The 18728-nt window shown below is 34.1% G+C and overlaps 1 protein-coding gene and 1 long non-coding RNA gene across 38 annotated transcripts in view; one reads left to right on the top strand and one right to left on the bottom strand.

Annotated features, from left to right (window-relative positions):
* Nucleotides 1-5625, top strand: part of LOC134174456 (uncharacterized) — a 131753-nt gene extending 126128 nt beyond the window's left edge. Inside the window, exon 3 of the long non-coding RNA XR_009968658.1 lies at nt 5612-5625. This is a non-coding gene — a long non-coding RNA (uncharacterized LOC134174456). The remainder of the gene's footprint in view (nt 1-5611) is intronic.
* RBFOX1 (RNA binding fox-1 homolog 1) overlaps nt 1-18728 on the bottom strand; it is a 1275045-nt gene that overhangs the window by 4623 nt on the left and 1251694 nt on the right. For 9 of the 37 annotated variants that reach the window (XM_062639409.1, XM_062639410.1, XM_062639408.1 and 6 more), the window contains one exon: nt 11443-11495. The exons of the other annotated variants lie outside the window; for them this stretch is intronic. In XM_062639409.1, coding sequence (XP_062495393.1) covers nt 11443-11495 — 53 coding nt within the window. The remainder of the gene's footprint in view (nt 1-11442; nt 11496-18728) is intronic. 37 annotated transcript variants of the gene reach the window in all.

The following is an 18728-nucleotide window of genomic DNA, read 5'->3' on the forward strand; positions in this document are numbered from 1 at the left end:
TGTAATCAAAGAATTTCCATTTGATCCCAGGTGTCACATATAACAACAAAAGAAATCTTGAAATTAAAGTGATACCTTGCATATGAGGTCTAATGTAGTGAACAAGTTGTTTTAATAATACCCTTGATATCTCTTAAAAATATATATATATTTTTTTTTTTAGCCTTATATGAACAACAACCCCAGACTGGTCTCATTGTGTGCAAGTACCTTATTTTTCAGGTACAAATACAAATGTACTTCTTTTGAAAAGAGGACAGTTGTTCTCTATTATCATGCATTTACTCCTCCATGAACAGAATCTGATTGGCTGATTCCTAGATAAATGGCTGAGAGAAAGCAATTCTTCCATGGCATATGGAATCTTCTACTACCCACTACTGCGGCCCTGGATGTGAGTCAGAGAAGATGTCCAAATTATCTGAACTAGACATCGCTACCTTCAAGGAAGGAGCAGAAATTACCATAGGCAAGAGAGTCTTTAATTCTCCATTTCACTGAGCCAACATTTGCAAGAATATGAGGGATTCATTCCATAAGGAAACCCCAATAAACTACCTCCTGGGACAACTGTGCTATTTAATGGCAAAAGGTTTCAGCACTAAGAAGCATTAAAAAGACTTTACATAAATGTCTCTTACTCTCTGACCAAGCCTAAGGTCACAGGCTTGCAGAAGTTATACATTTTTCCTTTTCCAAGGATATATAACCATACCTCTTGATGAAAAAAGTGGAAAGAAGATAAGTAAGTACAAACTTCAAAGTGTACACTGGTTGATATTTGATAGTGTGAATAAACCATTTTTTTTCAGCAACAGAGACTGGCATTTTGAGCAAATGTATGTCCTTAAAAAGCATTCTACAGCAAAATCTAGACATTTCACTCCAAAATAACAACATGGTAGCTGAATGCTTTCAGTTGTACTGTCTTGTTTACTTAGTAAATTCAACTTTCTAATAAAGAATAATACATTAAAAAGGAGTTAATCTATTAAAGCTATGAAAGTACTGTACGTTTATGTATGTGGGCTATATTCTATGCTACTGCTATGCTTACTTTAGATTTGGGCAGAGAAGTCTTCATAGCTATCAAAGATATACACGAATATCCAGGGGAAGCAGCATGTTGGGCAATCACCTGAACACATGGTCTTAAACTCACTAAAATATGTGTAAAAGACTTATATAAAACATATTAGTTCATCTTTTGCATCCACTATATTGATGAGTGAAGGATTAAATCTTTTTATGCATTCCATTTTAATCTTGGTATCCATGGTCTTTGGAAATTATTCAATGCAGTTAACAACAAGGAAACCAGGCAGTTCCCATTGAAAAAAAATGGAAGAAAAAAAAAAGCTCACATCAGCTTATGTTGGGTAAATGATACTTGATGATCCTTTGAATTGGAAAGGGGGCGTCAGAGTTCTTTGAGCAGGTTTGACACTGACTCCATACTCTGGAGCCTCTTTGGTTGGAAAAGCTTCCATAAACCTCAGCCTTGGTTAAATTTCCACATTAGGATGCAAATATTATAATATTTAGAATATTATAATAGAAATTATTTAGAATATTATAATAGAAAATACTTAGCTTTGATAGTAGGCGTAACATAATCTCTTATGTCTTGTTCATCTACAGTGAAATGAAGAAGACATCTTACTTTCCTCTGTATGGCCTTTTTTAAAAAATCTGAGATTACATTTTAAATATCATTATAATTTTGATCCTCTCAAGCCAAATCTCATTCAAACAGTAAGAAAACTTCTAGAAAAGGAAAATGATTAATTTAAAGCTAGACTTGTTCCCAGCATTATAAATTTCCCTTATGTCCCGAGTAATATGGAGGAGGAATTGCACATACGATTATTAGATGTACTTTAATGTCATGACAATTATTTTTAAAGCAATGGGAATCAGTACATTTTCATGTCTTCCCCACCCCCCCCCGATTAACTAGTGTTATTGCCATATTGAGCAAGGACTTAAAATTTAGATCTGTAAGAATTACTTTTGGCCTATTGTAAACTATTAACTAAACTGGAACTTTATGAATTTCTTGTTTCCATTGCTCTGATCCATTTCCTGCAGTCGGGTTGCTTTTTGATGACATACTACATCCCATTCCTGCAGGATCCTTGACTATATAGAGTACCCCACAAAACTGAAGGACTAACGGGTCACCCATGCAGGGGATTAAATGGCCCAAATTCAAGGGCCACTTGTGAGGAAAGAGCAGTTTATTAAATTATTAGTATATTTAACACAAATACTGAAGGAACTACCAAGTTTATAACGCTGGTGTAATAAAACATGTAGTTAATGTATTATATAAATGTTCTACAGAATTCTGGATGACTAAGAAAAAATACAGATAAACAAACACATTAAGCAATTTCAAAAGAAAAAAAAATGACAGCTTCAACCCAGCATTTACTTCTGAGTACATTTTTTATTACTCTTTTGCCAGAATAGAAGTAACTTATTGCTAGTGCTTTGCATTGCTGTTTTCATCCTACTGTGTAAAACATGTTTCTTCCTTAAAATGAAAGAGTTGTGAAGTAATCCTAATGTGAAAAATGTGACCTAAGTTACTCCTTGCTCCTTAAATAGAATATTTTACATATATATTATGATAACGCTGAAGTTTGTACTACGATATTAACATAAAATGCTATTTCAGAATTAGCAATGCTTATATTCTTGTTAAAATAAGAAGCATTTTTACAGGATATTGAAATTCCACTTGAACAACTGTGTGCAATGTAAACATAAATAAAATATAAAAAGCATTCTTCCAAATCTTCTGTAAAAGAAAATACAGTATATAATATTAGAATGCAAAAATTCTCATTCTTGCACACTCCTAAATAGACTTGAGATACATAAGCACACACATGGAATAATATTTTTCCTAAGGGGAGAGAATACATGCTCAGATATTATCTGGAAAAAAAAAGCATTGACATTCCCCTGTGTTGAACAGACTTCTTTTTTTTCTCCTCAGGGTGACCTCTACCTTCAGAATATGATGGTTTTATTATGATTAATAAATTTCATTTCCACAGAGGAAAGGAACAGTGTCAGCTTAAACTTAAAGCAAGTGGGTTTCTTTTTAAATGCTAATTTTTAAACACGCCCTTGCATGACACCAAATTTAGAAGCTCAGAAGGTTAGCAGAATAGATTCTGATTTCCATGCTGAAAACAGAAGAAGGATTTAAACTATACTGTCACACTGAAAATCAGTAAGCTAGTGGAGTCACACAGTCATTGGATCATTTATTCACTATTATGCCAGCATGCTTACTTCTCATTAAAATTAGTGGCATTTAAATGCTTTGTTATAATTGACACTGGAAATAATCATTCTAGGTAAACAATTTTCTAAAATTTAGGATATGCAAATGGCAAAGTCTTTTGAATAAATTAATAATCAATGTGATTATCTGCATATTTTACAGAATGTTAAATCAATGTATCAAAACCAGTACCTGCACTTACAAATTCTTGTCTAAGAACACATCTTATGAACAATTTGATGCAACACTAATTAGAACAAGATAAGTATCTGGAACAAGTATTCAGGACATAACATGCAAAAAGCTAGTATTTGCTAGCATTTTGTTACCATACTGACACTGGTTCTTAAGTAGCTGGACTAACAGCTTACAGGGAAATAACTGAGAAAAACAGATCAGTGTAGTCATGTTACCATCTGTAAATGTAAGTGCAAATGTAGGTGTACAATGTAGGTGCAATGTAGGCAGACACCCAAAGCTCAGTGGATGGTATGCTGTTCTTTACCCATGCTATGGCTCAATCCCTTCAACCATTTTCAGTACAGGATCTTACATTGCTAAAATGCTACATAAAAGACCAATTTCTTGTCCATTGCAAAAATAATGATTAAAAAAAAGAAAAAAAGAGTTACAAATGGTAACTGATTGTGAGATTTGTTTCAGTAGGGTCTTTGAAATTGAATCTCTCTTCAAATCAGCAGTATGTATTGCTGAAGTCTCTAAAAATAGGGAAAGTATGTGCCTCTCTAATTATAATTAGCATATTAGGCTTTTAAGTTCTTTGGTACTCAGGCTGTATTCCACAGACATCTAGGACAGGAAGTGGAGCTCTGATACTAGAAACATTTGGAAGTTTCTTAATAAATTAAACAGTATAGATTTTCATAACAGTATTAATAAAGAAAAAATCACCGTATAAAATATGAACCAAGTTATCACATTTTCCTCAAGTGATTTGAGAACTACCGAAGAAGAATCTGAAACATTATTTTAGTTTTTAGGAATTTGATGCACAAATTTTTCTGCTCATTATCAATTCCCCCTGTTCTTTAAATTCTACATATTACTAGAGGAACTATAGCAAATAATGAGCCTTTTTAAGAACGAAAAATGGGAAGTTAAAAAAACTGGTACTGCCTCAGCTAAAGCTCGCATCTAATCCCCTACTACTTGCCATATTACAAGCAGCATATGTATCACTGGAAAGCTCGTATTTCTAACTTTTTCAAAGTATTATCTATTCTTTGCTAGCTTTGACTGTATTTGAACAATCAAGCAATAAAATTGATTCTTCTTCAGACCTGTATGTGTTGAGTTTTCAACCAGAATAACCTTAAATTACTGAAATTCTTGTACTGAAATGTATTACTAAATTTCACAAAAAGACAACTGAATGAGTGAGGCTTGGTGAGGTAGCAGAAGGGATAGTACAGAGTGCTTTGGTATTCCTGCCCTGCCTGTCCACCCAGGAAACTGGCAGTATTGTAGGATGTGCTTCTTGCTGTTGGCAGGTGGTACAGAAATGCCAATCCACATCTCTTTTCTTTGTCAGGTGTCAATGCAGAATTGCAATAACATTTTAGGCAAAAGATGTGAAGATTTAAGTAAAGGATTGGTAGGAATACAAGGAAAGCAAGGTTTACCTGGCCTTATCCATATCAGTGATTCCAGTAATTAACATCTTGCTCTTTTTCTTGGTCACACAACTACAATGATATCAGGATCAATGACATGAGTAGCAGAGCTCCTTTGTACACACACCAGTTAGACACCACATTGCTGAGCAGTATTTTAACCTCAGTGGGACAACACTGTGCAGCAGTGGTAGGCTTTTAATTTAAAATTCTTTACTACAGTAGGATGGTATCTGCTCATGGTGTTCAAAGCATGTGCAACCAACCAGCTTATTTCATTTATGGATATTAACACCAAGCAACTTTTGGCATTTCAGTCACCTGAACAAGCAATGAGTCTCTTTATACATCTGAGAAGGCAATGAGGAAAGATGTCTATCCTAAGCTTTTACTTAAGATAACAGAAAAATTACTGAAATCTGCTGGTAAAACCAGTTTCCAGTGATTTTTCTTAATTGCAAAGGTTAAGAATGTTAAAATGCTCTATGCAAAGTTTTAAAGGCACAATATTGAACACTAAGATCATTCTACAAGGGTGGACCATAAAATACTTTGTTGCATATCATCTACCTCTCCCGCAACTGATAATGCTTTACAGATCTGTGATGTGGAGCAGAGAAAGAATTGGGAAGATGCAGTAGGCACACACAGCACAATGAAACAGTAAAACTTCAAGGTATACTTCTGTGCTGAACTCCTGTAGGCCTTGAAAGCCATGAGGGATCTCCTATTAGTATAGTATTAACATTCCCAGGTTTTCAGAGATGAAGGAACATAACCACAAGTCTACCATAGGGATATTGCTATACCGAAAGATCTCCATGAAGGGATATTCATAAATAAGTCATTGATGAAATATTAAAAGCAGCCTTTACTTTTTCCTATAGGTTGATGCAAGAAGAAACTTGAGAAGCCTATTCAGGATTTTCTATATGCAGAGATGAATTTCAGATTCTTGACTGTTTACTTATTTATATCACATCAGAATCTGGCCAGCTAATTTTCTTACTAACTGATGGGAATGTTTTGCAGAAGTTTTGATCACTGATGCTCAGACCTGATTTTAATTTTTATTTCTCTATCCCAACCTGTAGATTCTTTTGAAGTTTGTTGTATATTTACAACCATCCAAAGTTGAACTGCCTTGTTAATCATTTAAATAAATATGATTGATATTGGTTAATCTGGAGAAATACAGAAGTCCAACAAACAGCAGCATAGGTGGCCTTGCCCTGTGCTGATGCTGAATAACTGCTATGGAACAATCCCAGGAACAGACCTCATCTTAAAAGCTTTCTTTCAAGTTTCACTCTTGCTGTTTGGATTTAAACAAGTGTGGGCATTTCTCTTGATGCCTGGTTAAAATTCTAACATAATTCTATGCTACCAACAATATCTGTCTGCATAATCTCCATCCAAGAAAGTCAGACTTTATATAAAATTCATTTAGAAAAGCCACTGGGGAAAATGAGGCTTGCTATCAGGTGATACCTAAACCCCAAGTATTTGTTTGATCTGTAAAGCATTTTCCTATTACTATTGCTCTTATAGTTTGTTACAATAAACCTTCAATAAATTCTTATCTAGTTCAATTAGAAATATATTGGGTACTTTGTTTATTAGTTTTTAAAGCAATCTTTTGTTCTTGTTTTTAAAGTTTTGTAATATGCAATTATACTATTTTTTATTAAATATTTCAAATGTAATATGATAATCTCATGCTATTAAAACTGAATCCTTTAATGTACTTGTATATAACCATTCATACATGCACAGACACAAACCACACTTCATGTGGACTACTTTCAGTCTATTAGAGAAAAAAATTCTGGTTGCTTCATGAAAGAAAACCAACAGTACAGGAGATGCACACATGCTTACACGCACTTGTTGACGGCAGGCACAGATTATTCACTATTTGTTACCAAAGGAGCTTCACATTACAAATCCTCCATTTACAAATCACAGAACCTCAGCTTTACTTAATCTTGTCATGTTGTCACATTTGACTAGCCATGCGAACTGACCTAGAACTGTAAGCACCGGGAAGGCAAGCTGTCAAAGAGATAATGACAAAGATGCCAGAAAGGGCTGCCAGTGTTTTCACTGGGTGAGAAAAAGGAATTAATCAAACTTCATGAAAGAAGAACAGAGGATAATCCAAGTGTTTCCTGATTTTTATCAACTGATCCAACAGCTGAACATCTTTACCACATGACTACCAAGAGTAGTAAAAGCTGTAACAAATGGAATTCCATATAAATGACTATTTACAGCAGCAGTAAACACAAGTTTAAACTGCCAACATAAAGGACACTTGAATTTATAGAAGAAGTTTAATACTGTGCTTTAGTGCAACACTTCCTAGCCTTTCCAGAGCAAACGCTTCAGTATCTGCTGGTTTTCATAGGGAAAAGAAGTATGGCCTTAACACTAGCACAAAGACCTCACAAATGCTCCTTCATTTTTTATCTGATTAGTGGAAGAGCACAATGCAATAATAAAAGCACCTAATTAAAAATGGTCATTTGCCCAGGCAAATTGCTTCATGAAGTCAAACCCATAGGCAGCAATACTAAAAGGGAAAAACTTCTCACAACTGAACATATGTCTTTGCACAGTAATTCAAAGAGGTTGAAGGAAGTATCTCTGAAACTGCATGATTCCAAGCAGTTTGGATTGTATGTACTTCTCAGAAATTCGTTTGACAGAGTATAATGTGATCAGTATCTCTTACCAGACAAGGGAGTAAGTCAGTGAGATGTATGCATGCATATATGGCAAAATTTTGACCAGCTATGATTATTTATGTACTTAGTAGAGGAATGCCTTAACAGGCATCACAACCATTCTAAGCCCTTTGTCACATATTAATTTGCTTTTAAATAAGTACCTCTGTATTTGTTTTTTGTTTCATGAATTAAATTTGTGGTAGTGTTAGTGATGACAGTTTAATCATACATACAGAAAAAACTGCAATGATTTGAATAATTGCATTAGTTAAAAATTGGCAATATTCTGTCGAAGCTATTTCAATAGTACAAAATCCAATGTTTGCTTCCTTAAGCTGACTGCTTTTATGAAATGTTTTTCTGACAGTTATGAAATTAAACCTTTCAGAATGTTTAATCTGTTTTGGAGACTGTATCTTTCTCCAAACAGAGGTCAATGACTTAATCTGAGACTGTCAATTTCTAAACCTTTATAATGCATTTCTTTTGCACACACACATACAATCTCACCTTCTGGGAATGATTCTGCTCAAATATGTAAATAAATACAGTCACAATTGGACAGATGTTATATCCACTTCTACCATACTTCATTCCAAATTCAGGTTTATATACACACTTGCCTCTCTGTTATTTCAAAATCATAAACTGCATATACACTTGGGAGAAAAATAATACCAAGCATGCATCTGCAATGGATTTTTTTATTTGCAGATGGATAACTGTTAAAATCAGAGGAAGAAAGAAAGAGTAATACAAACACAGAATAATGATTCCATCCCATACAGACATAAACTGTACAAGAATCATAATCTGAGAATGTACTTTGAAAAGACACCACAAAACATTTTTCTTTTCTTTCAAACTATGAATTTCAATCTTACAAAACCTAAAATTAAAATAAACAAACAAACATTGAGCACCAGTTCAAAAAATTCACTAAAAATGCTAAAGATTCAAAATTAACAATGTTCTGTAACCAACATGTAAATAAGCCATGGGTTTATTCTGGGTCTCATTCTGATTTATTATGAGCTGGATAGGGCAAGATGCCCCTTGACCCCACCAGCCAGGAACCTCAGGATTAATTCTCCCCTAACATAGCTATTATCAGAGATTTGCTAGAGGAAGGTCTTAAAAGATCCTTGCTAAAATTCCATCACCAAACTGACAGAAGGTTTCTCATAGTTTCCCTACTTCTGTTCTAGTTCAGGTCTGTTTGCAAACTCTTTAATCATGCCTGCCAGAGAAGATCTATCCCAGAAGCACAGAACTTTTCTTCTGCAGAGTAATTATTTTTAGCCTCAGAATGCACTGGATGCAATCAAGAGTGAAATATTTTTAGATTTCCCATGGAAGGATCCTTTCTTCAGCAACTTGAATAGATTTTCTTTATAAAATATGCATGAAAGAACAGATACATGTACATGAACAGAAATGTGTACATGGACATGCTATCTGTTTATTAACACATTTATTTATTCAAGATTACTTTATTCCCAGATCAAAAAAGGTATCATGCGGCTGAGGGCTAAGTATCCTCTGGCAGGAATGATACAGTATTAGGAAGAGAGCAATGAATATTACCAGCAGAATCATGCAAGACCTCCCATTTGCATTTGATGATGAAGTTCCAACCAAAAGTTTCTTTTTATCTTATTATTTGAAATCTACAAACACACACATTCTTTACAGGGAAACATTACAAACATACATATACTCACAATTCAAACATTGAGCATATTATCAGCATCTTCACTTTATATCACTTTTACAAATGCAGTTGAATTACTGTGATTGAGTTTAGGAGCACTAAAAAAAAAAGCACTATAAAATTGTACTGTAGTTGTTTTGCATGCATCTGAAAAACCACAGGAAGGTTAGCTTCGATTCTACAAGTTTACATATCTCTATATATGCTCCATGTATTAAAAATTAAAACATCAGATAATTGAAAGTTAACTTACAGATCTGAAAGACCAAATGCAACTTTGGCAACTGGTACCACAGGAATATGGGCCAGAGAATTATCTTTAAATAAAGCCAAGAGTCCTTAAAATTCTATGACTAAAACTTAGGTATAAAAGAAACAGAAGATACAGGCTTTTATTAGCTTTCTGCTGCAGATCATCTTACAAAAAAAGGCACCTAAGTCACCTGTGACAGATCCGTTTATCATATGGTAAAAAAGATACCTAACAAAAATATCTTATTGTTGAAACAATTCAACAGTTAAGCAACTGGTAAACTGAAAAGTTTTAACAAATATAAACAGAGATCCATTTCCTTCTGTGCAAAGTTCACTGAATTTGCTGATACATAAGAGTGCTGTATTTTTGACTGAAATTTCAAAGTAGTCATACATGGAATACATATAATATAGCCTTGGACACTTAAATTGTGAGGGGAAGAATGTCTTTATTAGAGAAATATTTATTTTTTAGAAGGGTTCTCTCTGCAAAACAGGATATTGCTTTCAGGACAAGAAAATTATTAAAGACCCCATGTCTAGCTCAAGATTTCCAAGTTAAAAGATTGCTAAAATAATTATATTTTTTTCTTACTTAGCAAGGCCTAAATTTATGAATTAGTAGCCTTCCTACTACAGCTCACTCTAATCCAGAGCTGAGCAGGGAGCGCAAGAGAAATAATGAAAGCCAAAACCCAAGTCTAGTGAGATCAAGAAAGTATAAAATATTAGCTTCTAAAATGTATTCTCTTAATGATTTAGAATAATTTGGAAAGTCTGTATTTAATCAGGTTTTATTACAGAAGAACTTTTCAGATTACCACCAAAAATGCTATGGCTATCATACAGATTATTACAACCTTAGCACGTTTTGGCTTTAGCTATGATCTTTTTCATAAATAAATGTTCATTATTTGTTTCTATGTAGGTCACTATAGCATAAACAGCAAATTCTTTACTTTTCATTTATTTCTGCTAATGTAAAACTCTATTAATAAGCACTTCTTAATACCAACATTTTGTGTCACACTCTATATACCCTTTCATCCACTCAATAGATGTTTTGCATAACATTATTGGCAGAATATATCCCGGCACTCCTACTACTTATGTTGGCTTTTGTTTTCTTATGTACCAACATAATAACATCCTTACCTGAATTAAGACTGTTCAAACTCTATTGCTTAAAAAAGAGAAAATCCCTTGACATATTCAATATAAGTTTCCATTACCTTTTCAAAACATTGTTCTTTCTTCTGTGCCCATGGCTTACAACATGATAGCATATGAAGACTTTACTTACTAGAGAGCGATCCTCTGAAGACATAGACCCTCTCTCCCACTATCTTATCCATAGGATAGACTTTGTGAGTGCTTTAGGGTCTGTGTTATCCTTGTGGGCAATATTTGCCCCCAAAGAGTTGAAAAGAAAGTTGTTAGATCTATAGCACTTACAATGTCCTACATTCATCTAGGACTTTTTCCATTATTTCTGTTTGGTTTGGCTTTTTGAAAGTCACAGTCTTGATTGTACTGCACAGTAAGTTTTTTATTAGAAGGTTTAATATATCCTTACTTACTAGCCCATATATGATGTTTAAACTAGAAATAAAACACCAAAGTCAGCAAAATAACCTAATGTCTTTTATATGGCAGAACCTACAGGCTGAAGCTGTAAATTAATTAAACTATTCCAAAGATTTATACTATGGACTTTTCTACACTTTCTCTTACGATTAAATGCAGCATGTGAAAAAGGATATTGAGACCTGGATGGATGCATCAAGAAGTATCAATGATTGTTACCTGCAGAGGTGTTACAAGAAATTTCATCTGCTGCAACGAAGACGAATTGATTTCTGCAAGAGAAGATAAAATTCACAATACTGCTTGCTGACTAGGAAATGTGCTAGCTGCCAATTGACTTGATGTTTACAGATGGGGTAGGGTAAGGGTGCTTAATTTTAATGAATGTAGCAAGAAAAAGTGTTGACGTATTTCAGAACTATAGAGTTTATAAGGATCATGAGGTAGACATGCTGGGATCTTTTAAATGAAATAATGGTGACATTTGGATATGGACTATGTACAAAGTCTTGCATTGGAAGCTTCATGTTTAGTGTTACAGATATGTCATTATATTTATGAAGTCTAATAAAATCCCCAATATTTATCTTGATATAGATATCAAAGGGCACTACTGCAAAATATGTAAAAAGCATGTTTTTTTTTTCAATAATTGCAATTTACTTTGTGCATCTGAAAGGAGGATACTGAAAGTAAAATACTTTGCTTTTTATATGTCCAATATGATTGCAATCAGAAAATGAACTTACTGCTATTTATTAAAAAAAATGACACAGTATATTCTCATATACTGTCATCCAAATACATAGAAAAGTCTTGCAGAATCTAAAGAGAATAAACTACCGATAAGAGTACTTTAATAAACCTTCTCTTGCAAAATTCTTTTTTAAACCAGCTAAACATAAAAAGAGAAATGCTAAATACTCTACTATTCCAAAACGCAGAAAACTTCATTACGGCACAAATCCTGTTTTGTCCTTTCTGAAGGCAAAGCAAACAGGATTTGGCTTAGTGGAAACCATGTTTAAAGTATAACATCAAATGATTCCCTTAAGCATCTACAGAGATTCCTTGAATTATTTTTGTGCTCTGCAGGATTAATAGAGAACCTGGGTGAAATTTTAATGCTTGAGTGCTGTTTTACTCCAAATTGCATGTAGCTCCTGCATCCTGCACTAACAGGCATGGTGAAAAACTGAGGTTGTTTTGTTTTGCACAGCTTTAATGCAAATCAGAGCTAGAAGGAACTAATTCCAGCTTGTACTAAGGATTACCTGGAAAACTTAGTTTTGGAAGATGATGAAAGCTCTGTCAAGCTTTAAGTACTCTCAAGATCCTGTTGAAAACTATTCAGTTCAGGAGCAGAGGGGAACAGAATCTTGAAGAGTTAAGCCCTAAGAGAACAAAAACTGCTTCTATTACTTCACCTCTGATATATTACAGAGATTTGAAATTCTCTTTTTAGAAATCTGTAAGCCTTGTTACTTAGAAATTCACATCTTGGGAGAAAAAAAAACAAACAAAACAAAGAATTTGTAATCTGTATTATAGGGACTGGATTGATTAAGATCAGAAGTGATTGCTTATCACTGCCTTTGCCCTGTCTCAGAAATACTTATACCTGCCTTTTACTATGAGTGAATTTAGCGATCAAACTGTATATTCTTTTGTTTTCAATTGGATGCACAGATTGGTAGTTTGGCTCTTCGTCATCTGCAGCAACTTCACAAACTAATGAGATCTACCTTGTATGTAATGCTAAAGAGATGAATTAAAAATAAAAGGGGTATAAATTTAACGATACAGAGCTAATCTGTATTTCATAGGTAGTATAATTGTCATTGTGATAATTATATAGAAACAGTTAGATGTTTGCCTAAAAGGGATTCAGCCCAGTAGCAGTGCGTATTTACCAGCTACTGTTTCACAGAAAATCATTTTAATTCATTTCTATGAAGTTATTAAACTGCCCTCACATCTAAATGAAAAGACTACTTTTCCTTAAAAGCAGCCTCTAAAGTGGCTAGCTGAGAAACTCCTTTTCTTTATCACTATTCCGAATATTTGTTGTTATGGAACACTGAGCCACAGATACCCTATCTTCAGATGCCAAGTACAGAATTATCTGTAAGAATAATATTCTGGTTTAGTTACTTACAGAAAGATCCCAGAAAACTAACTGTTCTTTATCTTTTGGAATGATAGACTTTACTGAAACTGTTCTGAAATTTTACTTTTTACTACCAACTCTTTACTAATTACTGGTAGAAAATGAATTAAAAAATAATTTAACCTAAAGTGATATCTATTTAAAAAACATCTACCACAAACATTCCTTGTTATACTGCTTCAGTTTACATAGGAATATACTATTTTCCCTTTATTTTGCTTTTGTAAAATTAATTTTACAACTCCATAAATCAGTTTTAAAAGGAGAAACTTGCATATCAGTCAGCATAGCAACTGTGAGAATATAAAGCAAGATTAGATGCTGGAGTGAATTCAGTAAGCCAGCTCGATTTTTTATAACTAATTAGGTGTTATTTGTAACAATTCCGAGAAACTGGTTTAGTACTTTGATGGCTTTAATGTTTTATAGTGGCAGCTTTTTATTTAGTTAAATGCTATACATAGTCCTAGGAGAAGAACTGATTATCAGAGGTGTCACGATGCACATATATCACATCTGATGTCCAAATCAATTATTCCTTATAGTGAGCAACCCCATTGTTTGTAAAAAGGGTCCTCCTGAGTTAAGCTGATGCATATTCTATCTTGAAGTACGTGAAAAGCAGACCTGGAAAAGGGCAGCTGACCTAACTCAGTCTTTGCAAATTTAAGGTTGTTCCCTTTAAAGACCAATTTTATGCACTAACTGTATTCAGCATACAAGGCTTAAAAACCTCACAAGTGAGAGATGTTCGAAACAACCTAAAATGCATCATAAATTTTCATGTTCCCCATCACTGCTATGCTTTTTATTGATACAAAAAGATACAAGAAATGTAAGTGGACCCAACTTTATTATACAGTAAGTCCTGCTCAATTAATAAGATACAGAATTGCTTCCATAATTTAATTTGTATATTAACAGTGAAAGTATATAACAAAATTTTTACTGCATTGTTTTATACTTTCAGTGTAAAAGAGCACACATCTAAAATTCAGATATCTTATTCTTCTTTAAATAAAATTTTAAAAGTTTTTACTGGTTGCAAGGAAGATAGACAATAAGAAAAGAAACTGAGAGAGCAGCATGACAAAATACATTGATCTGAATGTACAGTTTTATATATTCAACTTGCCAGTGCTGGCTTGCCACCCTTTGGCAGCCTGAGGTCTCTGATGGAAACCCAGACACTGCGGGTCATGAAAATGTACTTCTGGGATTCAAAATAGCTATGGTTAATACTATGGTTCATCTGAGCAGCTATTTCCCACGGGCAAACATTTCTGCATACTATTACTTCTTTCAAGACTAAATATCAATATTTTATTTCTTCTAGTAAATTGAAAATTACTACAGATTTTTACAGTCATAAAGATATTTTTAATGTTGGGAAAAAGAAACCCACATTTTTAAACATCTGATGTATTTCCTGAATTCGTACAGAAAGAAAGGGGAGGATAACAAAAGTAGTATTAAGCGATTTAGATGCGCCTTCTTATTTTGGGTAGTTATTTTATATATATACCTATGTAATACCTAATATAATATACGTATATTACCCCAATTTTCAAAAGGTTCAAATACATTCTAATTTCCTTCACTCTGTTCCCCACAGACCCTTTGGCAGACTCATAACAAATATATTCCTTGAAGGCCCCAGATCTGACATAAACCTATCAGCTCTTTTGCATATCCGATACATTAGGTGCTTGCTTTCTCTCTCCTTGATGCTCTGAGTATGGCAAAACCAGGCCATAATATAGCATAAAATTCTTGTAGTTTTTAATCTTTAATCACTAGAGTCCAAGCCATATTTTCATTATGGCTCTTTAAGATACGGAACTACTTCTGTGAAGAAACTCCACGTGTGAATTTTGGCATCTTGCTAAGCTGCCCTAGAAAGATGCAATCTGTGGCAGAATGGAGAACACCTCTAGGAGAGGAGTCTTTTGCAACCCTCTGTCAGCATTTTCCATCTTGGCATCTTTTTCACAGGGTAGCTTGGAAACAAAACCAAACATGATTTTTTATACGTATCTCTCTGTACTGCACTTCTTATTACAGGAGACCTTTCACTACAACGCCCTTGATAAGCAATATTAGGGCTTATGCCCTGAGGAATGATTTTCAGTCATTATGAGACTTGTAATTTACATTTAGGCAGGGACAAGGCTTGCACTATAAAACCATGTTTGAAAGTTTTTGTGATGGCATGAGGAGGCCAAGGAAAGTCCCACTGTCAGAATCAAAACCGTACTCATCATCAAACATCAAAGAGCATAACATTCCAGGTTCAACTTTATCACCTGACTGAAAGTACCCTGTTCCAAATTAAAGCACACCACTGAACTGAAAGACTTTTAGATTATAAAGTATTAAATCAAAATAGTGAAGCAAGTTAAGAACAGGAATTTAAGTGAAGCTTGACTAAGCCTTTTCATTATACAAACTACTTAGTGGAAAATATTACTAATTACAAATGACTTCAGTAAATGTTATGTACTTACAGAAATCAGGCTTTCTGGACTGTCCAATTTCATCTTTTTAATATATTTTTAAATACCATAGACTAATTTCTTCAGCATGTTTATACTACCACAAGTTAATTAAGAGGCCTAAGATATTTCATAAATATATTTGTCAGTACTTTCCCTTACCAAGATGTTGGATCTCCTATTTTTCAAGAGTTGTCATTACAGTCTTGCTTCTTGCAAGTCACCTTAACTGTGCTGAAGTTGTAGAGAAGAAACTTCTATACATTCCTTCTAAAACAAGCTGACCTGACACAGAAGCTACATGCACATCAACGCTGAATTTAAGCTTTCATAAGGTTACATATATGAAGTTTAGTAGAAACATGTCAAAAATTAGTAATTACTATGTAGTATTTTTAGCTTTTATTTCTACAGGTGTATTTTCTGTAAGCATGTTTAAATAGTTTTGACTCTCTTTGAATGGCTTTTAACCTACTTCTGAGAGATTAGTTTCCAGTTTGAGATATTTGATATTCCGGTGAGGTTGATTCACTTGAAGTGTACATGTATTTTACATGCTCTGTCAGGAAAAATTAAGAGTATTAACAGTATTTCTGTTTAATGAACATTTATGACTTTCCTTCAAACTTTTCCAGAATTCCCTTAACATTTCCCATCCTCATAAACACCAACAGCAATGATCTCAGCTAGTGTAATGTCAAATAGATACCACAACAGAGAGAAGTTTTGGCTTGTACCATCTTTGATACAATACTGAACTTAAGGCTCCTTCTCAAGTGGAAATTTGGGAGTTTTTCCTCACTGAGAATATGGAGTGAAAGTTTTCTTAAATACTGAAACTCTGATAACTCCACATAAATATATACAGCATCTATGACATTTTCTACGTCCAAACAGACTTTATTTTAAAGGTCAGTGGCAACTTAAAGTGGAGCTCAGAAAGAGCATAAAACATAAGAGAGATTGGGTGCACAGTACAGACCTAACCAGTGATCCTGCCTGGATCACTGTGACTTAGTTACTTTATCATTAGTTGGAAAATTCAGAATCTGGAAGATAGGAAGACATTCAATAACTGGGTCTCAGATGCTCTTTATTAGACTTGAAGGATCTGACCATCATGAAACACAACTCCAACCTAATTTCAGGATAAACTGTTACCCTGAGTGCTACCCCCAAAAGTTTCTATAAAGTCATCCTATCATGGGAAAAGACATGCTTGTCTTTGTGCTACTACATATTCCTAAAAACCCCATCAACTACCACATTTTCCCTCCAACAGTCACCGGCACACTGTTCTTTGGACGTACAGAAGTACTCACAGCTCTGTCTGTTTATACACTTAGGTCATTGTGGGTGTAAAAACCCATAGAACCTATGTTTATAGGGCATGTGGGACAAATTACTGACTGTTCTTTCTCTGTGTCCTATCTTCTGCCTAAAAGACCGGGTAACAGCCGGCCTTTTCAACACTGTATTTTACACAGCACATGATTAAACCCAGCTCTCCCAGTTTTTAGTCCCTCTTCTTGGCGACCCAGAGCTTCCATAATATAGAAGCCATGATAGATGTTAAGTGGGATTTTAAGAAATCAGGACCTCCCTAAAAATAGTCACACTAACTCTAGGAAATCTGAAACAGAAGAAATTATAATCCACTAACATACTGTGATCATGTTTCATAGACCAGAATTCTTGGACTTTGCTCACTAACTTCACAAAACTAGACAGAAAAAATTTTGCTTAACACAGGGGTAAAGCCCCTCCCAAATACAGTAACTGCTGAAAACAGTGCAAAGCCCCAGAACACAGGAAATTCAGATGAACGCAAACACAACTCTAAACAGAAGTTACAATGGGAAGATCTGAACTACAGGTAATCAGCTGACTACTTCTGATAAGACCATCATGGGATTTACAAATACAGTCAGTACTCAGAATTCATGGATCAGAACTTCAGCTGGGAAAATTGAATTAAATGAAAGCACTGACTTCACTGGAGCTATTTCAAATTCTATTCTCCAAGGATCTGGGTGCTAACTATACAGCACCTATTATATCATTAAAAACACTTTATTTTTCCTTCATGCTCTAAACTTTAAGGCTTTGTTGCTCTCATTAGGATTCTAATTGAGAGCTTTGTCACTATGAATTATAACGTAGCTGAGGGCTGGTTGCCTGAATAGTTTTTGTAATATTTAAGTATGGGCAAAGTTTCAGAGTTTATTAAGTCCTCCCCAACTCCCTCCTCCTCGTGTCCTAAATTTAAATATTAAGGCTATTGAAGAATTAAAACCTTTTAATATAACGACTGTAAGCTTGGTTTTGCTATTATCATGCTTTATATTCCCATTACTGTAAGATCAAAGTTCAGTACCATACTCATTGCATTTGAATCACAACACAAAGACAACTAAACTTTTCAGCCATACCTGTAATATATATTAAATGAAGAATAAAAAGATAAGTAGAAAGTAATTCATGTGGTATCAAGCTTCAACAACAAGAGGAACTTGTTTGATCTGATGTGCATTAGGAAAGTATATTTTACTTTCAGACTGATTTCTCACATGTCAGAGATTCTTTTATTTTTTTTCTCGAGAACTGCCTGTTCAATCTAGCTACTAACAACACCAAGACAAAGAGGAAGACACAGGTATTCTGCTTTCACTTAGGTATTCTGCTTTTAATGTCAGAAGATAACACATCTCCCATCTCCATCATTCCTGACCATTTTATTAAATGCTCTTTCTGAAATCTTGAGGCATGCCTTTGAAGTGTATGCACAGAAAGGAATTAATGCAACTACTTCTGTAAATATTACCTTACAGAAAACACTA

This window comes from Pezoporus occidentalis, unplaced genomic scaffold (assembly GCF_034315485.1).
Source record: "Pezoporus occidentalis ecotype Australia unplaced genomic scaffold, CSIRO_AGI_Poc_V1 ctg60, whole genome shotgun sequence".
Lineage (NCBI taxonomy): Eukaryota > Metazoa > Chordata > Aves > Psittaciformes > Psittacidae > Pezoporus > Pezoporus occidentalis.